The sequence below is a fragment of the Nyctereutes procyonoides genome, unplaced genomic scaffold (assembly GCF_905146905.1).
Source record: "Nyctereutes procyonoides isolate TBG_1078 unplaced genomic scaffold, NYPRO_anot_genome, whole genome shotgun sequence".
NCBI lineage: Eukaryota > Metazoa > Chordata > Mammalia > Carnivora > Canidae > Nyctereutes > Nyctereutes procyonoides.
This window is the reverse complement of record NW_026575146.1, coordinates 7,627,538-7,653,500: the sequence shown is the minus strand read 5'-3', so window position 1 is coordinate 7,653,500 and position 25,963 is coordinate 7,627,538. Positions and strand designations below refer to the sequence as shown.

Genomic DNA, 25,963 nt, shown 5'->3' with positions numbered 1-25,963 from the left:
GAAGGTGGCTGGCTAACATGTAGTGGCACACTGATAGTTCATTGCACATCCCTCAGCCTTTCTTGATTGGCCCATGATTTTATTTTATTTTTTAAAAAGATTTTGTTTATTTATTCATAAGAGACACAGAGACAGAAGCAGAGACATAGGCAGAGGTTCAGTCCTCGCAGGGAGCCCAATGCAGGACTCGATCTCCAGACCTGGGATCAGGACCTGAGCCAAAGGCACTCAACCGTTGAGCCACCCAGGCATCCCTGGCCCATGATTTTAGATTCAATAATGCATTTCTGGAAACTTCTATCTTAGCGACATTCCATTTTTCATGTTACAAGAGAGCATTTAAAAGAAATTACAGGAATCCTTGTGGAACACATAAGTGAAACAGTTCTAGACCACTCTTTCTTTCCCATCAGGTGCTATTTCTGGCACCAAGGAAACAAAGCTTGGACAAGTTCTGCCACAATCACAGGGGGTGGAGTAGAATGTGTTGAAGAGGCGGGCTGGTTCTAACAAAAGACTCTGATCTGATAAGTCCTACCAAAGACAGATGAGTGAGGCAGCCAGCGGGCTGAGGAAGTAATATTCTGAGGCTAAATGAGACTTGACAGAGAACACAGTGGTCAGGGCTGGAACAGAATCTCAGTTAGATGGAGGTGTGAGATGTGTCTGCAGAAGGGTGTGGTTGGGTTAAGGGGAGGCAATGTGGGAATTTGCAGCTGAATCGTGGAAAGGAGGCCACGGACAAGAGGCTGATGATGGGCTTGAGAGACCAGAGCTGGATCATAATAGAAAGCAGAACATGAGAAAGTGTAGGATTTCTGAATGAGATACCCAACTGTCTGGAAAATATAAGGGGCCGCTTTCTATAGAATACTTCAAACATTCTGTTGCACAGCAAGGGCGGAGAGCTAAAAGGGTCAGTGGGAGCAGGCAGGCCAGGAGTGAGTCTGAAAGAGAGAGGAAAGAGTCAGGGGAGGTTAACGGGCCCAAGAGGGAGATAATGGTAAGGACAGGGCAACACAAATAGAGCACATCCCTTCTCCTTACAGGTTTTCTTTCTTTCTTTCTTTCTTTCTTTCTTTCTTTCTTTCTTTCTTTCTTTCTTTCTTTCTTTCTTTCTTTCTATTACTGTGAAATATAAAAGACATACAGAGATGTTCATAAATATTTTAAGCTTTAAAATTCTATTATCACCATATATACAATGGGAATGCACTTAATGCCCCAGACTATATGTTTAAAAATGGTTAAAATGGGAAATGTTATATTATGCATATTTTTACCAGTTTTAAAAACTATATATACATATATAAGCATTTATACTTTATTTCAAATTTGAGGCTCTAGCTGCAAATGCCTGGAGGCCAATGAAAAGAGAGCTCACGAAACCACTCTAACAGCCGACATGTGTTTAAGTTTGAATTGTTAAGAAACAGAAAACAATTCCTCAGTCACCAACCCAAATACCTCCCCTCAAGCCCTCTGCCTTAAACAGACCAGCAGGAGAGAAAACTCTCCTACATATACAGGCAGTGAAAGTGCAGTAGTTCAGAAATCAGGGATGCTGGCTGCCCTGGGCCGAGTCCTCCCTCCTGGCCAGTCCATAGGTCCGTTTTGATCTCCTTCCATCTAGCCCCCGCTGCGATCAAGAGAGTGGCTTCACACAAAGCACAGGAAAGACCTTTTAATAAAAACAAACACTATCCTCTCTCACTGTCAAGGTTACACATCGAAATGTTTGCAAGGTTAGAGGAAGGATATGAAGATGATTTTCAACCTTAACTCCTGATTTAACAAACAAGATTCAGAGTCGGATTCGCAAGCTGACTTTCAGTGGCCCAGGGCCTTTGCAAAAGTGACTGACTTTTTATTCTATCACTAAGAGCTCCCAGTTCTAATGCAGAAAGAATGCTAAACATCTTCCTTTAATTTGGTGGTGCCTTTCATTCTTGGTGCAATAGGAAACTTGGCTTCTAATTCCTGGTTTCAATCCACTTGAACAGGAAACCAATCCTAGAGCCCAAGACAGTCACCTGAGTTACAATTCTTGAAGGTCAATTCAGGAAAGCCCTCTCTCCTCCTAAAAGTGAATGTGAAGGCCAGCTAACATTGACTGCCTGCTTCCTACATTCCTGCATTTTACTCTGAGACTTTTCATTTGGTCCTCACAGCAGCTCCAGGTGTCAGTATCAGACACTATTTAATAGATAAAAAAAGCTGAGGCTCAGAGAGATGAGTTAACTTGACCAAATTCATATCCATTTTAGGAGGTCCAGTCAAGATTTAAACTTAATTCTGCAGGACCTCAAAGCTTTCCCCTTTTAACTCTATGTTTCTCCTTCCATCAAGTGCCCATTTGTTATGGGGCAAGTCTCTCATCTTCTCCAAGCTTCTGCTTCTGCATTTGAAACTCAGAGTTGAGCCCACACACCCCATGGCACTGGTGAGATGTCCTTGAAGTAACAAATGGAAAGGGATTTGAAAGCTAATAAACCGTAAATACAGATTAGCTTTTCTTTCTGCTATACTATTTTCCTATGTGCTTGTGGGGTTGGAGATATTATATTGGTCAATTGTAAAGATCTATCAAAAGTCATGCTACAAAATGGAAAGTTACAGAGAAGATGACTTCTGGGGACTGTGATCTTCCTAAAGGGTTGTGAGGAAACCATGAATTTAAGTTTAAACATACTCATTCTCACAGGATAAACTTCCTTTGAGCAATTAGGCCACTGTATTTTATTCCCTGCTTTATTCTTATTTTTTTTAATTTAAAAAATGTTTTAAAGATTTTATTTTTAAGTAACCTCTATACTCAATGTGGAGCTCAAAGCCACAACTCCTGAGATCAAGAGCTACACCGAGTGGGCCGGCCAGGTGACCCTCTTTGTCCCTGTTTTAAAAATTTATTATTTGGAATTACTCATCAGCTGCCCCCAGTACCATAATAAGAAGTTGCCTACTTGGGATCCCTGGGTGGCGCAGCGGTTTGGCGCCTGCCTTTGGCCCAGGGCGCGATCCTGGAGACCCGGGATCGAATCCCACATCGGGCTCCCGGTGCATGGAGCCTGCTTCTCCCTCTGCCTGTGTCTCTGCCTCTCTCTCTCTCTCTGTGACTATCATAAATAAATAAATAAATAAAAATAAAAAAAAAAAGACTTTATAAAAAAAAAAAAAAAGAAGTTGCCTACTTAAAAACAAAAAAGTTGTCTACTCTTGAATTAGAGGCTACTCTGGGGATGCCTGGCTGGCTCAGTCAGTGGAACGTGCGACTCTTGATCTCAGGGTTGTGAGTCAGAGCCCCATGCTGGGTGTGGAGATTATCTAAAAATAAAATCTTTTATGATGAGATGAGCACTGGGTGTTACACTATATATTGGCAAATTGAATTTAAATAAAAAAATAAATTAAATTAAATCTTAAAAAAAAGAAGCTACTCTGATAAAAGAGGCACAGAATTGTTCTCTGAAGGACAGTGGCTGCTTAACTCAATTTTCTAAGAAGTTCAGCATAGACCTCCCCCTCAAGCCAGAAGTGCAGCTTGTTTCCAACTACCGGCTAATCATCAGAAAGCCTTTAACCGTGTGAGTTGTCCAGCCCCACAGTATTTCTGAGGTCAAGTGTTTCTACTGCTCTCTAGCTGTTCCTCCTTCGGCAGGGGTTTTGAGATGATTCCACTCCCCATCAAAAGCAATCATGTCCTATACTCCTATACTATGTCAAAGGCCTCCAAATGATCTTAGGAGACTTTCTTCTGTAATGCAAGACGGGGGCAGAAATAGGATGCCATCAACGTTGCACGGAAAGAATTCTTGGTGGAATACAGTCTGGGGAGATAGCAGAAGGCACACAGGAGCCCAGTTAGAGCTTTGAAGTAAAGGCAGCAAGGTGATTTATCCCAAGTACTTTATTACTTCTTTTTTCCTTAGGGCAATCCCACACATATCAACCTGCCAAGCACTAAAGGGTTAGTTGTGGCGGAATGAAGAGTTTCAAGAAAACCATGAATTAGTCTGTAAAAGTTCACCAGCACGATACACAAGAAATGAGGAGGTAAGAAACGTTTGAGCCGTGTTACAGACTGCACAAAGGAATAGATTTCTAGACAGGATTATAAATGGTCTTCTATTATCTAAAATCATCTTGCCAATGTGAAGAACACAGCTATTAGGGAGGCAGTACGTAGTGAGCCAGAAGTAGCTATCACTCTTCGTTGTGCAGCAATACGCTGAGATGCTGGTTCTTTAATAATTATGCAATTCAAATCTAATTTCTTGTTATAAGAAAAAGGAGAAGAGAATGTTGACAAGTGAGGCAAGACTCCTATCAGACACAGGACTTTGGTCCACATTGTTTTTTTTTTTTTTTTCCCATGTTGTTATAACCACCACCGCCCCCTCCCCCCATTTACAGGGAAGCAGACATTTTAACAGCATTATCTCCATGAAGAATGGGAATTCAGAAAAAAAAATTAAAATATCGGGAAGGGGTTCATCTTTCGGTTAGTGGGTGTATGAGACAGCATTAACTCAGAAACATTTCTTCTCTTTACCCATCTTCTTTTCACTTGGGACGATTTCCTTGAAAACAGTCCTACTTTGTGAAATCCTTCACTCAAAAACTGCCTTTGCCACTCAGAGTAGGGTGGATCCAGATCAAATGGCAAAAGTCTGAGGCTCCTGGAGCAGGCCACAGAGAGTGAGGTCCCTGAGAGTGGTTTGTAAGAGGGCCCAGGTGGGCAGGGAAAGGAAGGAACACAGAACAGGTTGGCTGGCCCCCAATGAGCTGCCTTCAACCCTCTCAGCACGCCCACTGCTGGGCTGCAACAAGCTTCTGCTTCAGATCCCAGGGCCAGAGAACTCACTTCTTCTAATTAGACCATTTTTCTTTATGTAGAACCTGGGTCTCCTCCCTCTACTGATCTCCATCTCCTCTGTAACCCAGAACATGCTCGGCTCGTATTCATGACACGGCCTCTCAGCATGACAAAATTTTGTGGGTTAACCATCCTAACTTGGTCCTGAAATTCTTCCGTTCACATACATTTACAGAGTGCCCATGTCCAGCATTTGGCATGGATCCTGTGCTTGTCACTGCCGTTCTTCCTCTACAGGTGGGTCCCTTCTTCAAGGAGTAGTTTCCCCACCCTCACCCCCACTTTTGGACACGGTACTGAATTTCGAAGAACAGAGCCAGATGATTACCTCCAACCTTTTATTTATTTTTATTTTTTATTTTTTTAAATATTTTATTTATTTATTCATGAGAGAGAGAGACAGAGACAGAGAGACAGAGACAGAGACACAGGCAGAGGAAGAAGCAGGCTCCATGCAGGGAGCCCGACGTGGGACTCTATCCCGGGTCTCTAGGATCATGCCCCAGGCTGAAGGCGGTGCTAAACCGCTAAGCCACTAGGACTCCCCTCCTCCATCCTTTTAGATACCATCTCAGCTCTGCCTCTTTCAGGATATGGGACATTGGGCAGTTATGTAATATCCTTGAACCTTAGTTTCTGTATGCATAAAATGGGGTGAATACCATCAGTTCCTACCCAACGGGAATGCTGGGACTAAAGCAGTTAACATGCACAAGGTGCTCACATGCCTGGCACACAACAAGCCCTCGGTAAGCATGAGGTTTGGCAATATGATTAACATCATGCTCTTGGATGATGTGATTCTGGACTTAGACAATGGTGTTATGTCCTGTCTTTACTTATGCTGTTGGTTTATGCATCTGAGCTGGAAAGAGGTATGATGTTAATGTCTGTAACATCTGAGAGAGCAACAGAATGTGCGAGGGATGAAGGAACGGGAGAAGAAGCAACCAGCTTCAAGGCTGAGAGCTCTGGAAATCATGGGCTATTGATGGGGACAAGTCCAGTAGCCCGAGCTAAAGCCATAAAATTCAAAATAGAGATGTGCAGGTGGGTGCCAAGAAGAACTGTGTCAGGTCCTGGGAAGTTCAGATTTTCTGACCAAAAGCTCATTATACAGCTATGTAAAAATGTCTTGGACACTCCAAGAGCTCTATTTCTGGGTGTATACCCCCAAAGAATTGAAAGCAGAGTCTTAAAGAGATATTTTTATACACATGTTCATAGCAGCGTTGTTTCTAAGAGCCAAGAAGTATAATTAGCCAAAATGGCCACTGACAGATGAAAGAATTGACAAAACATGACATATACACAAGACAGAAGGAAGGAAATTCTGACATATGCAATAACATGGATGAACTCTGACAATACTCTAAGTAAATGATAGAGACCGAATAATTGGCCCCTACCCCTGCCACCATTTATATGATGAAGCCTAACTGCCAATGTGATCAGTGTTAGGGGACATGGGAACTTCGGGGGCGACTAGGGTAAGGGAATTAGGAGTCTGTGTGTGTGGGTCTTTTGGTGTGATTAGGTCATAAGACTGGAGCCCCCATGAATGAGATTAATGCCCGCATAAAAAATAGACCCTGGAGAGATCATACTTTTCTTCCACTATATGAGGATATAATGAGAAGACAGTTGTACATGACACAGGAAGCTAGCCCCACTAGACACCTGCTCTAGCCTTGATCTTGGACATTCCAGCCTCCCAAACTGCTAGCAATAAACTTCTCATGTTCATTAGCGACCCCGTTTCTGCTATTCCTCCCAGGGACTGAGATAGTGAATAAACCCGTCATGAAAAAGACAATAACTGGATGATTTCACTTACATGGGATACACAGAGCAGTCAGATTCATAGACATAGAGGGCAGAAGGGTGGCTACCAGGAGCAGGAAAGGTGGGAGGGGGCAAGAATGGGGAGCTGGGGTTTAATGGGTGTAGAGTCTAGGTTTTGCAAGATGAAAAGAGCTCTGGAGATGGGTGGTGGTTGCACAACAATGTGAATGTACTTAACACTTTTGAACTCTACACCCCAACATGGAAAAGATGTTAAGTGTTAAGTTACGTGTATTATACAATTAAAATATCATACATATAGCTCCAAAAAACCACAACAAAGGATGAGAACCATGGCAGAAATGGACGAAGAAAAGTTGTGCTCATGAATTCACAAGCCTTAAGTTGCTCAAAAGAGCAAGCCCTGAAATGTGTTAACTAGCTGTCGAACCCTGGCCCCCAAAGCCCCTCTTCGCTGACGCCTGCTCCTGGGAAGGAGAGCACGGCTTTGAAGTCACGGGCTCTGGGGCAAGGAGAGCTTCTGCCCTTGGCCTCGGGCCTTGGTCAGGTGGCTCAACCTCTTTCCCCTGCAGTTTCCATATCTGGAGGGTTGTCATGGCCAACAAATGGGACAAGTTGGGCAAAACTCTCAGCACTTGGCCTGGTGCAGTGGAAGGGCAGGAAACGCCACTCTCAACTGCTGTTGGAGCTTACCTGAACATCATACAGGAATCGGAAACGGCTTCCCTTACTGGCAGCTTCTCTCACAGCCCGAGCCAGCTCCACCGTCCCTTTCCCACCGATGGACCAGTGATAGCAGGGGACCGCATCAAAGGCACCAGCCCGCTTCGCGAGTTCACAAACTAAGTCAATTTCAGCGCGGGTGTCGGTCCTAGTGATGAAAACGTTTGTGGTTTTGCATCTGTATTCATTTAGTGATGTTTTTAAAGAAAGACTAACCGTTTATACAGAACTTTGCTCCCTAACACTGAATATATTTTAAACATCAAAAGTGGTTACATTGTGTTTAATAAATCAGACTTAAAGAAAAGTGGGTGGTGGGGGGGAACGGGACGGGACGGGAAAAAAAAGCCTCTCTAACAGGACTCAAATATTTCAAGTTGTTAAGGGTTTTATCGAGAAAAATTCCATAACATAACCCTTTGATCATCCACGGTATTTCAGACAGAAATGCTGGACGGAATTGGAAAAAATAAAAGCCAAGGATATGTTAACTCACTATATAGATTTCATTTCCCATAAACATCTGAGAAACTTCTGTTAAAATGAAACCAACCCAACCCAACCCAAACAAATAAACAGAAGGAGCAGACTTTTTCTCTATAGTTTTAGATGAAGCAGAGAAAGACCAAACACCCTCAAGACACAAATCTAGTTCACAGGGTGGCCCAGCAAGAGGAGTACACTTAAAGGAGGGGGCTTCACTTACTTGAAGACATTCAGAGCCACAATAACAGGAACCCCAAAGAGCTGAGCAATCTGAATCTGCTTCTGAAGGTTACAGCAGCCGTCTGCCACCAGCTGGATGTTCTGGAAGAAAACCAGACCCCCATGTACGCCTCCCACCAAAGCTGCCAAACTCAACTGGCAAGTCCACTCTGGCAGGTTTTGCTTCCATTTTGCTCACTTTACTGTCATAAAAGCTATTAAATAAGACCATAAAATACTTTCTCCTCCAAGAAAAAGTGGTTACAGAAGAAGGAGGCTCATTTTCAAGATAATTTCTGAAATCATTCCGGGTCCAATAGTGTATCGGGGTCTTGAGCCAGGGGGCAGTTTCTGCTGCTGTCCGGTGGCCAGGGCATAAGCAATGTGCTCACACTCTGTAGGCTGGTATACAAGGGGGCACAAGGCCCTGGTGCCACCTGTAGGAGCTAAGAGGTACTGTTGCCAGTAAATCAAAGTTTATTTACCCAAGAGTCCAGTAACTCAAGCAAGTGATAAAGCCAAATATATACACTACCAGAGGCAGATTTTTTGCACACCAGAAGAATAGACAGGTATAAGTTTCATATTTGTTTCTGGGCTGGAGACTGAGCTCCTGCTCTGATGGCTGCCAAGAGGACAAGGAATAGTGCATACGTTGCATCATTTCTTAAGAATGAAAAGTTAACTGAATGGATTTTATCCTTCGCTCCCACCCACTTCCTTTTGAATTGCTAGAAAAGCAGTTTTCCAAGAGGCCATAGGTGGAGACTCATTTACTGACTGAAATTCAACTGCTAGCTAATGGTTAACTGCATTTCAATGGTTCTTCACACAAGCCTTCAAGATACCCGCTCTTACCTCCTCTGTATATTCTCTCTTAAGCGGGACACCAGCAGTTACCTGAGATAAGGAAAGGTAAAAAGGAAGAAAAAAAAATCCATTAAAATGCTTATTCTGATACTTATTGCTTAAGGGTAAGTAGCTTCATTGGTTAAGTTTCTAGCAGCTTCATAAAATGCATCTGAAGAAGCCCTACTAGATTGCAGTGTTTGTTTCTTGCAGGGGCTAAGGGACTTGTTCTCCTACCCTACCTCTTGCCACATACTGCACCCACCTCCACTCCTGTGCATGGTGCTGACACCCAGCAGATGCAGAACCCCCAGTTCTATTACTTGTCTCCTGTACCCACCTTCACTGAATCCAAATATTTCCACAAGGGGAAGGTAAACATAGCAGGGAACTCTTTGAGCATATGCCTTTTACTTAACTGTGTCCAGCAGGCTGGGTGTGTTGAAAAGCCCAGATATACTGAACAAACTAGAGCAGATTCAACAAGGGTAATAGGCTCGGAAACTGGCAACCCCCACTCTGGTGGCTTGTTTTTCTTATCTTTTTTAAAGAAATAAACGGCAGTAAATTGGCATCACACTAAACACTGAAGTGAGGAAGGCTTATTTATTGTCACTGGGACTTTGGACCACTTTATACTGTTCCTTCTTTTGTTTTTTAAAAAATGCTTACTCTGATAAAGATCTGAAGGAAAACCACATTGTGGTCACTTTTTGGGAAGGTGCATTTAAAAGGAGAAAATGTGCTTTTAAACTAATAACTGGCAGCCCTAGCTGAACATAACAGTCTTATTGGGAGCTTTTAAAAAACATTGATGTCTGAGTCTCCACCCAGACCAATTCAACCAGGATTTCTGGGAATGAGATCCAGGATCAGTAATACTGAAAAGCTCCGCAGGTGATTCTAATTTGAGCCAATATTGAGAAGTTCCTTACTGGTGCCCATTATCCTAGCATAAACAGAACTTCTAATTTGAGTAAAACCCGACTTACACCAGGTGTACCATCACTCTCAATACATTTTAAATAATGTTAAAGTCATTGCCATTACTTTTCCCCTTTTCGGCCCTATTTCTCACAACAATGTACAGAGTGGCCAGGGCAGTTTAAAGATGAAGAAACTGAAGTTGAGAAAGACAGGTGTCTTGCCCAAGATTACACAGCAAACAAGATGTAGAATGGGGACTTGACTATAAAATGGTTCTGAAACCCCAATGTAGCACCTTTCCACGTTGTTTTTGCCTATGGCTTGCTACTTGACACATTTTGATCCATTGAGGATGGATAACTTCCTCCCCTCTTATAGAAGAGGCCTTGAGAATACTGGAAATCCTCTGAAAACAAGGTACCTCTGAGGTAGATTATTTTTTTGTTAGTGTGTGGGAACATAATAATGGATTGTGAGATGGGGTTTTCCAGCATTAGCATGGAATAAAACACGGAGTGAACCTTTCAATGAGGACAACTAAATGCTAGATTAAATAAAGAACGTAAGGTATTGCTGAGCTTGCACACATGCAAAGTTCTGTGGAATCAAAAATTAAGCACAGGAAGAATGGATCGTACATAAATGCCAGAAAGTAGAGAGGATTAACAAACCCAAAAGTTGGTTCTTAGAAAGACTAATAAAATTGTAACACTCTCGTAAGACTTTTTTTTTTTTTTTTAAAAAAGGAATGAAAACATAACCACACATGCTGGAGATAGAACAGTATACTATGATCAACTTTATACCAACACATTTAAAAACAGAGAGAAATTCATACAGGTATAATTTTTATTAAATTCTTTTAAGAAGAAAGAGGAAACAGTTTAGATTTACGGTTTTAGGTTTACCTAAATTGTTCTAGTCATTAAAAAATTAAATTTGGAGTTAAAAATCTACCCTGCACCAGTAAGCCACCAGCCTACCTATTATTATAGGTGAATTCTTCCTGTCTTTAAATAAACAGATTATTCTAATGTTACAAGATCCCTTATATAGAGTGTATCAAACAGAGGGAATCCTACCAGTTTATTTTAGGCTCACATCCCACTCATAAATATAGAAAATTTTTTTAAAAAAGGAACAAACAGAACTGTCATTTTTTCTGACATGATTGCCCAATGGAACTCTAAAGTGTCTACAGAGTAAATTAGTACAATTAATAAGATGATTTTAAGGTCACAGGGATGTAGCGTACAGCCTAGTGACTATTGTATTGCATACTGAAATTCACTGAGACTAGATCTTTTTTTAAAAAAGATTTTATTTATTTATTTGAGATAGAGTGAGAGAGTGTGTGAGAGAGAGAGAGAGAGAGAGAGAGAGAGAGAAGCAGGCTCCCCACTGATGTGGGGCTCATCATGGGATCATGACCTGAGCTGAAGGCAGATGCTTAACCGACAAGCCACCCAGATGCCCCAAGAGTAGATCTTAAAAGCCCTTGTTGCAAGAAAATTTTTGTAACTATGTATGGAGACAGATGTTGACTAGATTTGTGATTCTCCTGTAGCATACAAATGTCCAATCATTGTTTTACACCTGAAATGAATATAAGATTTTGAGTCAATTACACTTTAACTTAAAAAAGTCAGTGGATACAAAAATATATAAGGATTCAGAAGTAACCTGTTAAACTACAAAAATATAAAGTATATAGTAACAAATCCATAAAAAGATGGAGAAGCCCTTTGTGAAATGAACTGTAAATCATTATTAAAATACACTTAAGAAAACCCAAAATCAGTGAAGAGGTGTCCCATCAGCTTAGAGGGCAACCTGTCAAATATCCCTAAATTGACTATTGATATAATGCCATTCCAATAAAAATCCTGAAAAGATTCTTTATAGAACTTTATGATCGAATTCTAAAATAAATATGGAAATGAAAAGGACCAATAACAGGCCAGGTATGCATGAAGAAATAGAACAACCTGGTGGAGTTCACCATAAAAGCTATCAGTGTAGCACAGACACAATTATATGTAAATAGATCAGCAGAACCGAAAAGAGATCCCAGAAAAAGACCTACACATATATGGAGAACCAATTTATTATAAAGTAGGCTTAAAGATCAGATGGAGGGAGGGACTATTTAAATAAATGGTACTATGCCAATTCGCTATTAATATATAAAAAAAGAAAATTAGACCTGGTGATTGCACCATACATGATAATCAGTAGCAATGGGTGTGATGGTTAATTTTAAGTGTCAGCTTGTACCACAGGGTGCCAGAGAGTTGGTTGAACATTATTCTGAGTATTTCTGTAGGGTGTTTATGGATGAGAATAACATTTAAATTGGTGGATTCTGAGTTAAAACAGACCCATGCCCTACCCTCCCACGTCCCCCTCGCCCCCAATTGTGTGGGCGGGCTATATCCAATCAGTTGAAGGCCCTAATAGAACAAAAAGATTCTGTGCAAGAAAAATCCTCCAGCAACTGCTTTCTGAGTGGGGATGGAACTGGATCATCAGCCCTCCTAAATCTCCAGCCTGCTGACCCACTCGGTAGATTTTGCCAGCCTCCATAGATATGTGAGCCAATTCCTTAAGATAAATCTCTTTTTACATAAATACACATTGTATCGGTTCTTTACACAATGTATTTAAAGAATTAATTATAAAGGGATATCGAGATCCATAAGAGTAACAATATTAGTTCCTGCACTACAGCATGAATGGTCAGTACTTTGAAAGACAGGATATGAATTTAAAATTATTGGGGCTAAAATGGGCAAGTTCAAGAGTGACAGGATTTTCCACTGCACATATTATGGAAAAAAAACAAGCTGAATAAACATAAGAGGCCACCATGGTTATTTGTGTAATGATACCCAAAGGAAGTAGAAATTAAAATGGATCAAAAACATTATCATAGAGTTGTTTCAAATAAGAAGGAAAGACACGGAGATGGATAATTCAGAGTATAGGATTAAGAAGACGAGAGTTAATTTATTATTTTATTTTGTTGAAAACATTTCCTGGATACAGACTCTACATCAGGCAGAGGGAAACCCTATTTAGGCATTAGGGATACTCATATTAATAAGACATAGTCCCCGATCTCAAGGAATTCAGAGTAGAGAGACACACATATAGACATTGATAAAGCAATGTGATACAGAAGGCTCTTCTGGAGCTCAGGAGAGGATTACTAAGCTTTCCCAGGCTTCCCAATCCTTTCCTTCTATCATCCTCCACCCAGATGTGCGCCTACCGCACATGAGCCCTGTTATAATCACTGGGCTGGAACCATGATGTGAAGTGGAAGACATGCAAAAGAGTAAAGTCAGAGGGAAAAGCAACCACTGTAAAACAAGTGCATTCATTAATATAAACTAAAATAGGATTATGAGTCATGTAGAGAATTTTTATGGGACAGATAGGAGAGTATGGAAAAACACTCAACTAGAACTCAAGAGACCTTGAGTCTGCTTAGTCTGGATGATACAAAGCAAATCACCAAATCCTTCTGCTAGCTTAGTCATTTCATCTTTACAAGGACTGAGCCAGACTCAGACAATCTCTAAGCCCTTTCCAATATCAAAGCCCTTTGATTTTATAACTTTTGGGGTACAAAACAGGGAGGGAGAATTTCAAATGCATCTTACAGAAGCAGAAATAGTTTTTTGAAAATGGAAATTGGTATACAGATTCAAAATCTAAAGTTAAGGAGTCATTGTAGCAATAAATGGTGTTTTGAACAAAATCAGAATTCTTTAGGATCTACTGCTTAATAATACCTGTTGTGTCAATCTTGAATTTGAATCAATGATGCAGCTTTAGGCTACAGTGAACTACTCAAGTGTTTGGTATTACTAGTGGATTTGGGACTCAGAAAATGTTTACCCTTCATTAATGCTCAGCTCTGCCTGGTGGACAGAGAAGGGAATTTGGTTCTAAACCTCAGACTTGGGAATCCCTGAGTGGTTCAGCAGTTTAGCACCTGCTTTCGGTCCAGGGTGTGATCCTGGAGTCCAGGGATCGAGTCCCACGTCAGGCTGCCTACATGGAGCCTGCTTCTCCCTCTGTCTGTGTCTCTACCCCTCTCTCTGTGTCTTTCATGAATAAATAAATAAAATCTTTTAAAAAAATAAAAAATAAACCTCAGACTTCGGATCTGGTTCTCTGTAGGCTTGATCATACTGTCTTACATTCCCTGAACTGGTTGAACCTCAAATCCCTTATCTATAAAATGGGATAAATAATGTCAGTTTTTTCTAGGACAAAGAATTGCTAAAATGGTTATACAATGTATTTCATGATCAGAGATGTATTCCATAATGGCAAAAATGTTATTTGTTCCTGCTGTGTAATGATCATTGATTATGTGACTTCCGTAAACAGAGTATTACCAATTAAGCAATCAGATTTGGTAGTTTGTCTAATACAACAATAGTATAAATGATAACAACGCTCCAACTTAATTTTACTTCAAAGGTAATTATTCAGTATAACATTTCTTATTCTCCCCTTGGGGAAAAAAAACTTAAAATGAAAAAAGAAAAACATTACATCATTTCTGTGGAAAGGAAAAAATTTTCTTTCAGATGTACATGAATTATGTATATAAGACAGGTTAATATCAAAAATCTGTAAAAAATGTTAATAGGGTGTCTTCAAAACAAAGCTCTTTTAGAAATAATCCAGTGCTATAACAGAGCTATAAAGTGAAATCAGAATAAGCAGAAACAGAAGGAAAATAGTTCTAGATGAAATTTGATGAGATAAAAAAAAAAAGAAATTTGATGAGACACTGCATCAGTGAACCAAAAAACTATTTGTACAAACACTGAAAAACCTCACCCACAAATGCCATCACTGTAATCCTTTATGTTCTCTGCTCGGGAACAAGAGCCTCCATACTCCTATCAACGTGGGGTTAGAAAATGTTGACCCGAGTTTCAGACAGAAATCTTAGGACTAAAAAGTGGTCATATTATACTCTTTTCCAAAATACTGCTGACAAATGACTTTGTAAGTGTTCCATTGATTTGAATTTATCAAATGGTAAGTGCCTTATAATGGTGATTTGTAAAAAAAGAGATGTATTAAAAAAAAAAAATCACAGCTATGCAGCAGGTTTAAAGGCTTCAAATGAGAAATTCTGCTTCACCTTCATTTTAAAATGTGTTTTACCGGGAAGGAAATATGAGACTTACGCTTGGCCCGCCTCCATGCATCTTCAGAGCTCGAACCGTTGCCACCAGCACAACTGCATTTGGCACCAAGCCAGACGCTCGGCACTTGATGTTAAAAAATTTCTCCATCCCAATATCAGCACCAAAGCCAGCTTCAGTTACTGTGGAGAATCAAGGTGGAAACTAGTTATCATTTTCTCAAAACAAGAGCAAGTTCTGGCCATTGTTGGCACGACTCAGGTTCAAAGTGCAGTTTAAATTCCCCACCACATCCATGTTATTTCACGGTATTGCATCTTGTTCATATGCTACGGTAAACTCATTTTCCTGTCATCATAGAAAATGCTCCACTTGCCTACGTTCTCTAAAAAGATGGCTCTCCCCCTTGCTTTAGACCACCATGCCTTAAGGATTCACTGCCAAGGCCAAGATTCCTCTCCCAGTAGGGACACTCAAAGCAAAGTGTTTCTTACCACAGGTGAGATTGTCAACTTTTTAACTGGGTTCTAAATTGTACCAAAGGACATTGCTAGCATAATTACCATAGAAGAGCCTTCTTACATCTTATAACATGCACGGTTCTAAATCATTTTATTTAACCCACCTAGTCATTTCTGTTGATTGACAAAATTCAAGTTTGTTGAGTGGCTTAAGATTCATCCTCAGGCTTGATAAGATAGCATCTTTATTCCATAAGCACAGATGACATTTATTTTTAGCCATCTCCTTTGCTGCCCCCAAATTGCTAGAAATGTTACTGTAGAGGTAGCTGAGAGAGTACTAGATACTACTAATGACTGACATGTGGTCAGAAGCATCATTTCCACACAAAAAGGAGAGCTCTAGGATGGGCAGCACTAGCACCATGCATTTTAACAAGATCCCCAGGTGAGACGAATGCCCATTAAAGTTTGAGAAGCAAACTCAAGGGAAAGAATAATAAAAATGTAATAGAAAGTAAAAATTTATGAAATATGCACTATGTATTGACATTTCAACTAAGGCCATAATTTATGGCAGAGACAGGAATTGGCAGTAAAACAATTTACTAAGATAAAATCAAAACATTTAAAAATGTGAACGACTGAAGATATTGTCTTGAGCAGTCACCAAATGCGCACATTTTAACAATTAAGAAAATAAAGTCATGAAGTGTCCCATGTCATTTTGTAGTTTGCTCCTTTACTTTAAAATTTTTAGTTTTTTCGCTGTACTACAAACTTCCAAAATTTATGCTCATAAGTAGTAACTTATAATTTTGTTAGGTTGACGTATCAAGATTTACTAAATTGTTCCCCCTGTTATTAGACATTTGGGCTGTTTCCAATATAAATAATGCTGCAAAATATCTGTGCATATGAGATTTAACCTCTCTAAAATTATATTCTTGGAATAAATTCCCAAGGGTGAGAGCATAGTGCCAGAGGATGTAAAAATTTTTTATAACTGTTGTTATGCTTTTGACAAACTGAAAAGTATTTCTTTAAAAATATTCAATTTGGAATGAATTTAGCTATAAAGTCACTTATTCCTTTATTTTCTTTTCTTTGAATAAGTGATATAGCAGAATGAGCTACAGAAGTAAAAGACATTCCTTTTTACACACTATTTGGGACAATTCTAGTGATTTCATTAGTGGTGGTCAAATCCAGAGAAGATCATTGACAGTAACAATCCCTATCTCAGTGGTACTCCTGGTAAAAGCAGTGGTGACTTTAGCATAGTAGTGGCATAGTGGACCCCAGAAGAGGAATGTTCAGTTAATTTTGTCAAAGGTCATTATAGAGTGGGCTCCCATCGGGGGAAAGGTGAGATCCTACTGATTAGTATCAGACAGACCGGGTCCAGTCTGGATCCAGACCAGAGAGCTGTGCATATGAGCTGTCAACTGAACAGTAACAACCAACAAGTGAACCTATTTGAATCTCAATGTCCCCATTTGACTTGCTGGGAGAATTAAGTGAGATAGCACATCAAGTACTCCATTATTGCTTTATGGTATGTACTGGGAGCTCACATAAATGGTCCGCATCATCATTACCCAAGAGAACAACCCTCCCATGAATTGATTATAATCAATTCTTCAGCATCTGTTGAATTCCTGCTATGTCCAGGCATTTTTCTCAGGGCAGTGGCTCAGTGATGTGAGGATTAGGATCCCTCATGTCAAGCTCTCCAGGGACCTGGGGGCAGAGACCATCTGACATTGGACTGGAGAGAAGGCAGGTGCAGTGCATGGGGAGGAATGGATGTTGCAGGGCAGGTTTGGAGAATGGTGACAATGGAGTCAGGCTCTGAGGGACACTAGGACTTCTCCAGGCAGAGAAGTAAGGAGCTGGGGGTGGAGGGAGGGAGAGAGGTTAGGGAGGAGCAAAGAGATTCTCAGGTAAAGGAGAGAGCAAGAGGAGACATCAGCTTGTGAAGATGAAGAGAAATGATCCATACTGACTGGAGAAGTCTATTACCTCAACCAACATGACTTGTTCTCTGATCAGTTCTGAGGAGTAGGGATTCAAGTAACAAAGTGGTGTATGTGGGTTTTTTTCAATGCCATTATATTTGAAAAACTGCTTAATATCGCCCTATAGATGGAAGTAGATTTTTCTGTGCAGTGTTTGGTGCAAAGTCTTTCCAATTGGATGCCTGTTTCCACCTGAAGCTCCTCTCTTAGACTAAGCTCCAAGAGACTGATGCTGCCAGACACACAGTAGGCACTGGATGAATGGGTACATCTCTAAAACAAATAAACAAAAAGAGGGAGCAGGAGAATAGCAAAGTTTTATAACACCTGGTCACAAATCTATTAATAGCACAGATCATTTATAATCATTTCACTCCCCTGAAAAGGTGCAAGCTCAAGTTTACTTCAGAAACCATCTCTTCTTTTCTTTAAATTTCACACAATGTAGTCACCATGCTCTCCGATCTTCATTGGCTCACTCTTGCCTCACAGAAAACATCCAAATTCCTTAACATAAAAATGAAGACCACCCAATGTTACGTCAAGCACACACCCATGTCCATCTTCACTCTGCCTGAAGTTTTGTGCTTTACTAATATCAAACTTCCTGTAGAGCCCGTACATACTATGTTTGTCATATCCGACCCTCCTCCAGATAGGAACAACTGGAATGTTCGTCTCTCCCAAATTCATTGTCCAAGACTTTGCTCAGATGCTCCAGAAGCTTGCCCTGATCCTCTCAGGGAGAGCTGGCTGGCTCTCCTGCCCCTCTTGGCCTTCTGGTTTGCTCCTTCACCAGGCCCACATCGATCTCTTCATGCAGCGTCCCAATTAGACTTACGTGTCATCTCCTACTCAGAGGACAGTGACTATGTCTTACTCATCTTAGTATGCCCAGAACTTGTCATGGTACCTGGTGCACACAAATTATTAAAGATATGAAGAAACTAGCAGAGTGGGATTCAGAGCCAGTGGTGATCAAGTCAAGGCCATCGTTCAGTGAAGACAGGTAGACACAAAAAATAAAATTAACCAATTAAAAATGTTTTCATACCTCCCTGTCATGCTTCCTTTTTCCCAGAAGTAGCAAAACAGTTTTAATAAAAGGTATAAATGTCGTATGTGATAAAGGTATGACCACTGCAAATGTCTACATGGGCTTGCTAATAAGCTTAATTTCATATTTTAAGAGACAAATTGAAAAAAAAAAAAGGAGTAACAAAGAGAACTGAAGTTGGGGAAGGAAACAGGATACAGTTATAAAGGTCCAGGGGCTGTGGCTTCCAAATGTAAAGGAAATACAGGGTGCAAGCAATGTGTTGAAAACAGAAGAAAGTGCCAGATTCTCATACTTTGCCGACTGTCCTGAAATATGTATGGCATGGAATCATTTCTATGTTGTTTTCAAATACTGGGCTGCTAAGGAAAACAGAGTGGGGAAAAGGTGTGCTGGTGCACAATCGCGAATCCCACAAGTAAGGACCACATAATAAAGTGACATCAACAAGTACTGGCTTGGAAATGGACAGTGTGCAGTGCTATGTATCTGTGTCTTGCACGTCAGTGGGTCTTGATGTGAGCAGGGGATGAGCCATTCTATTTCCCAGGCACTTCCTGAGAATTGTCAACAGAGAAAACCTGTTAAGTTTTCCTAGTGATCCGAAATAAGCAATTCAGTCACCTATCATATTTGCTGCTTCTGATAAATTTTAAAAGATGTACATGCTAAAGAATTACTTAATGTTGATTTTAATAGGCACCTGTTCTTGAGTCATGAAGCAAGGATATTTACTATGACTCTGCATTTTGGATAAACACATAATGTAGCGTTGTGAAAGCTGCATATTTAAAAAAGCTTGCAAGAAAATGTTCCCAAGTGCAACAATCATTTGTCTTGGCAATCTCTTTTTTCTGGGGGAGGGGGGTGCGGTGGTCACAACTAGTCAACTTACAACATGAGGGAAAACAGGAAACTGATACTTTTCTGTGTAAGCACAGAAGCTGTTAGGTTGTGATTTGGTAGCATGGCTTGATTCAAACTTTATAGCCCATAATGTGTTCATAAAGGAAGTGTGCATGGGTCTGCATTGGGAAAGGACTAGCTGTTTGGACAAAAACTGTTCACACTTTCACAGGAAACAGAGCTCAGGGTTCAGGTGGAGAGTAAAAACCAATGCTGGACAACCAAGTGGTTTGCTTTCTGTGATGCTCTACGATTGCATCCTGAGTAACAGTGTACCAAATGAACATAAACGATGACAAAACATGACTGGCAGGCACATATTGTGTCTATGAGATTCTTCGATGAGGCAGAGAGATGATTTTTATATGTCAAATTGTCCTATCATGTGTCCCATTTGCAGTACACAATGCGCTGAAGATTTTAATCACAGTGAGGACTCAGGTAAGCAAGCACCAATCAGCTAAATTAAAAAAACATTCACATCACAATCTCACAGGTGGGACCTAAAAATCATGGTTTCATAAAATTCTAGAGCTCTGAGGGAACTAGCCTCCTCAGGGCTCATATGTGCCTGGCAAGTTTCCTTCCTGGATACTGTTGCAGGTCCCTCTGATGCTCACCTCAGCACTTTCCTACCTGCTCTACATGCTCTCTGCCTCTTCGCATTCTATTTAAAAGCAGCTTTTAATTAAACACCTGCATCTCAGAATTAAGGAAAAATCTTATTTTCTCTCATTTAATAATTACTGAGCCTCTATTATTTTGCCTGGCTCTTACGTACCCATGTCTTCATTAGTGAGGAAATAGTACATTTTTTTTAAAGATATTATTTATTATTCATGAGAGACAGAGAGAGGTAGAGACACAGGCAGAGGGAGAAGCAGGCTCCATGCACGAGCTCGATGTGGGACTCGATCCCGGGCCTCCAGGATCAGGCCCTGGGTCAAAGGCAGGTGCTAAACCACTGAGCCACCCAGGCGTCCCGAAACAGTACATTTTTAACATGACAAAGATCAGAAATATTAAACACCTAATTAAAAAGGAACATCTTTCTGACCTTTCCCCTTTTACATTTTCTTGCTTGAATTCCCATTATTTTAAAATTTTAATTTCTTTACCGGTACATAGTAAATTTGAATCCAAGTGTTTCACATCTACTACTTTAAAATTTTTTTTTTTAAATTTAAATCCAGTTTAGTTAACATATACTGCATTGTGTCAGGGGTAGCACATTTATTTCTGAATGGTCTCAAGCTTTAGTACATTTACTGAATCCATTTCTATGTAATCACAGACCTTAAAGGTAGATCAGTGGTTCTCTAATGAGGGGTAGATTATGCTCCCCACGGGACATTTGGCAATGTCTGCAGTCATTTTTGGTTGCTGTAATCAGCATCTCGTAGGTAGAGGCCAGGGATGCTGCCAAACATCCTACAATGTCCCCTCACCAGTACTCCCTCTACAAAAACCCCTCACCAGTACTCCCTCTACAAAAACCCTCCAAAACTAGAATTATCCACCAAAATAACAACAGAGGTTGATACTACTGTGGTTCAAGTATGATGAAGGAGCCTTATGCTTTCTAGATACTCTTCCTGAGAATGTTACAAATAGGACAACATAGGTGGTAGCAATGATCAGTCTTACTGTCAGGAACAAACACATATGATGGGGAAAGCTACTGTAATTAGAGACTGGGCATGAGAAAGGCACAGAACTAACATTCGCTAAAGCACTGCCTATGTGCCAGGCAACATACTTGACACTGTCTGTCTTGTTTTTCTCTCCAACGCCCATGAGAGACCTTTACCTGCCACATAGGCTTGTGAGGCTAATGATAAACAGTGCTTCCCAAGCTCATACAGCTATACGGGATGGAGCCTGGGTTGAAAACATGGCCCATCTGACCACAGTCTATGCCAGTGTCCCATGCCCCTGCTGTCCTGTCGACGAGCCAACTAATCAGCAGCATTTCTCCAGCAGAACTGCTTGGTGGGTTGTATTTCCACCGATAGTCTTGACTGCTTGTACTTCAATATTTTGGTATAGGAATTCTTTTCCTGAACTCTGACAGGTGTGTCCAGACTTGTTTCTAATTGCAATATGGATCTTCTGATAACAGAAAGTATGTAATCTGGAGTCTTCTTCATTATGATAATGTTTTTTAAACTGAATTCATAAATTTGTTTTCTCTCTTGGAGCAAATAATCTAAGGATTATGGAACACAGTACTCTTTCACTTCTTGGTCTATGTGCCAACTGTGCCAAGTCCTGGATAGCAACAGGGAGTCTATGGGTAGACAAGGAAAGAGCTCGCAGAAATGAATCTTTCCGGAGCAGTTCCACTGGGCTTGGTACCCAACGCATCAACAGGCCACAGGCAGAGAACCCTTGCTTGGCCACCTAGCGTCCTGAGAACCAAATGGTCCCCTTCCATGGGGCAAGTCAGAACCCTAGACTTGACTTCCCAGCCTCTTCTAGCCAGCCATCTGCCTTCCCATGACTGGTTGGGGAAATGAATGACGCCAACGCTCTCGTACGTTCCTGTTCTCACTATGTATACACGGTGGGAGAACAGGCAACAACTGCTTTAGATTTAAGATTCTTTTTTGCTTTTACCTTGAGGAAACCCCACCTTGGACTCTAAACTGAGGCACCACGATCATTTTTCCCTGAGTTTCTGGCTACTGGATATGCCTGATGTTGTCATAAGAATCAATAATGGAATTTCCACCTGCTGTGTAACCAAGGGGCCCTTTATTCCATGTGTACTCAGAAGATCAAAACCTTCAGATTTCATAGCCACTTTATAATGGCAATAATTTTTGTCTTTATCATACATGTAAAAACAGAGGTTTCAAATATACGACATACTGAGTTCCCCATGACTTTTGGACATGAACTTCAGTTTATGGACTTGAGAGGTCTCATAGAAGAACTAGTCCTTGCAATCCACTTGGCTCAAAAGCGGTTGAGATAAGAAATATGTCTGTACAGGGCCAATTTTGCTACCTGAATCCTTAAAAGAATTTCTTCTAAACAGAGGGAGGAATGAAACTGTAGCTTCCATGTAGTCAGCACTTTATTTTCTTGCAACAAATCAGAAATAAAAATAAAACCTTTGTACAGGGGGAAGCAAGGAATAGGTTGGCTAGACTTCATTCTGAAGCATTGTGGGCTATAATTCCTAAACAGTGCTAAAGGAAGTGGAAACTAGACTCTTCAAACTGACTCTCTTTGCCCTGTGTAAACATGTCTATCCAGCTGCAGCTGTCTGCCGATAAACTCAGGGAAGACTCTGTTCAAAGTCACAGAAGCACATGAATTCTGAACTTGAGCTTGTGCTTGAGATAGCCTAGTCTTTGAGCATTTTAATTCTTTTTTTTTTTTTCAGTGACTAGAAGGAGACTAAGGAAACCAGGATGAATCATTAATTATAAGGGAAGCTTAGCATTACCATGATAGCTGGAAAAAAAAGCAGCAAGCTTGCTGTCCAACATTAATTTTGAGGATCTAACTCATCTTAATTCTCTGAAATTTTACAAAAAAAATCAAATATTTCCTGCTCTTTTGGATGTGTCTATTTAACCTATGTTCCTTTTTGGTTTTATTAAATGTCTTAAGGTCATATTTCCCTAAGAGTATGTAGAACCAACCAGACACATATAAGGAGACCCACAGAAGGAAATCAGTAAGAAAACAGTATTAGTACTAGCCTGAGCCTTTCCACTTACCCTTTTGGTGATGACAATGCTTATATATATTAGGGAATTTTGGTAGTAGTATAGAATGCATGAGAAAGTTATTGAGGATGTATCTGGGGAAAGGAAAGAAAAAGATAAGCAAAGTATAAAAAGGACACAGATCAACTTGAACCATATGTTTTCAGTAATGACAAAAAAAAATAGGACAGTAATGCCACTTAGATGCGCTGTGGTGTCAGGACCAGAATTTCCATCCTCTGGAGTTAATTAGTTATAGACACTGATTCCCATTATTTGAAACCATCATTATTCATCCTATTTTATAAAATAATTTTGACCAAAGTGAAATTTAATTTTGGAAAAAAAATGTTAAAATATGAAAATTAAATTATACATGTTATTTTTACCTCCCTTATAAAAATCCAACTGAATTAAATTCATGAACCCATTATCCAAACAGTTCCCATCTTCTTGTAGCAATCACGAGCATTTATACAATGTCATCGCCATGACCAGGGTTTTAACCCTTCTGTTTTTAGCGAACAGTGGAGTCCCAGAGTTCTGGCTAGAGGCCTGGAATTTTGGATGATTGCATGGGGGCGGAGCTGTTCTCTTGCTGCTCCCAAGAACTGGTCACAAGGAAGATAATTTGAAAGAGAAATCTGGAAAGGTTTGGCTACCAACATGTCTCACCCTACAGTAATCAAAAGATGAAATAGAGCATTTTTTTATTGAGCATTTCAAGAAAACAAATCAAGAAGGAAAAAAGTAAAGATGCCTTAAGATAAATATATTTTATCTGAAAGATTCCCAGGAAAAATCAACATAAAAAAACCTATGTAATAGCTTTTTCTGCAAGTACAAGAAACCCAGCAAGTGAAACTATGGTTACTGACCTTGAGAACGAATTAAATACACCAACATTCCTAGTATGACAACTTCTAATAGAAGAAACTAAGACAGAGGAAAACATTTTAAGCTTCAAAGTTGGAAGATACTACAATGTATTTAACAAGCAGGCAGAGCAGGGATTCTCCAGTCTGAAGGTAGAGACCCAATGATGGGTCCCAAAATCAACGTACTGGGTTACAACCAGAATTAGAGAAAAAGAAACAGTATAGGGAATATTAGGATACATTACACATAATGAGAGTAAGTAGTATTGTTTCAGAAGACATGATTGATTCAGTTCTGTGTACATACACCTGTGCGTGGGCACATGCATTTGTGATAAAAAAAAAAAATGGACTTCACGCTTTGAGTCTCGGTCAAAACATCCAAGACTTACTGGCCCGGATTGCAGATTTCTTATCTAAGACGGGAGGAGGGAGACCTGCTCATTTTACAGTCATGTCTAGTCCTACTGTTTTTTTTGTTTTTTGTTTTTTTTAAATCCTCAGATGCTTTAATAGAGGGATCTTATTCACTATATATAGGATTCTGTGATGAAAGTGGGCTAGTCACCAGCCGGGCAACCTGACTGACCACCGAAACCCCAGGGCAGCAGAGGGGTAGCTAAGAGTTGACAGTCTTGGCCGGCTTCACGTCTTCAATTTCGGACAACAGCCAGTGGTAAGTACGGTAGTGCCGTAGTACTTGTAAGATCAATGTAATGATTATTCAGGCCTGGCTCCCTTCTGCTCAGGGTTGGTGCAAACAGCAATGACAGCTCACAAGGAACAATGACCCCGACCTTAGTGTTATCAACCATTACATTTATATTTAGGGTCATGGATGCAACGGCACCCTCACTATAAGCGATATTTATTTTTGGGGGTAGAGGCAAGAATGGTCTGCACTGTCCTGCCTTCCACATTTCCTCCAGTATGTGTGATATGGACAGGATAGGACAAGCCCCAGTGCCTGTCCTACAGGACTGGATCATGAAAGAATCTGATTTTAAGACAAAAAATGAGAATACACTGAAAAGACCAGTAATTCCTATTTACATCTATAAAAAACTCCAAGAAAATAACCTTGAAATAACCTTGAAAGGAGGTATGCACATATTTTTTCTTTGGCTTATTTCTGATAAAGACTTTTTCCGTTAAAAAATATGAATATATTATTCGTGATACATTATTGGAAAATGTGATGTGAAGAAAGAACCAAATCAGGTACTTTTAACCATTTTCACTATAATCTATTTCCTGGCTATCACTCTACTGTTGACAGAGAAAAGATATCTTTGAGAGGTCCAGTAATATATTTTCTAGGGCAAAGGTAACAATCAGGAATAATTTGAATGTTCCCACCTCCCAACCTCTACCTTATCCTTAAGCCAAAGGAGCCAAAACTACAGTTTGCCATACTTCTCATTTTGTATAAACCAAGAATGAATCCTCAATTTGCCACTTCTTTCTCCTCTGCTTCCCTTTGGAGGTTCCCAGCCTGGCCTTTAATCTAAAAGTGAGTCTGACTTGGGTAAAGCTGCTCATTACAATAGGATTATTTGTATTATACAGGGAAATGCAAGTGTGTAGAAATATTCATTATGTTTATTATACTGGCAAAAGATAAGCATTAATACAAGGCTTCATTATGCCCACGTAGCTTGCAAATTTCAAAGATGGGTCTGTAGGACAGCCAGGGGTGGTTCTCACAAGGACAAGGATCCCTATTTACACGCCTTCATCTCTAACATAATGGATATCATGCTCTATAGATACTTTGGTATCCTGCTCTTTTCAATGAACCTAATGTGGAACATTTCCTCAAGATACTAACATCTGCCAGATAATATTTTATTAT

At 40.2% G+C, this 25,963-nt stretch overlaps 1 protein-coding gene across 1 annotated transcript in view; it reads right to left on the bottom strand.

The window, feature by feature from the left end:
• The window catches only part of MTHFD1L (methylenetetrahydrofolate dehydrogenase (NADP+ dependent) 1 like), a 186,932-nt gene that overhangs the window by 59,321 nt on the left and 101,648 nt on the right, over positions 1-25,963 (bottom strand). The window contains exons 21-24 of the mRNA XM_055311580.1: positions 15,106-15,245; positions 8,969-9,010; positions 8,112-8,212; positions 7,376-7,553 (exon numbers count right to left, since the gene is read on the bottom strand). Coding sequence (XP_055167555.1) covers positions 7,376-7,553; positions 8,112-8,212; positions 8,969-9,010; positions 15,106-15,245 — 461 coding nt within the window. The remainder of the gene's footprint in view (positions 1-7,375; positions 7,554-8,111; positions 8,213-8,968; positions 9,011-15,105; positions 15,246-25,963) is intronic.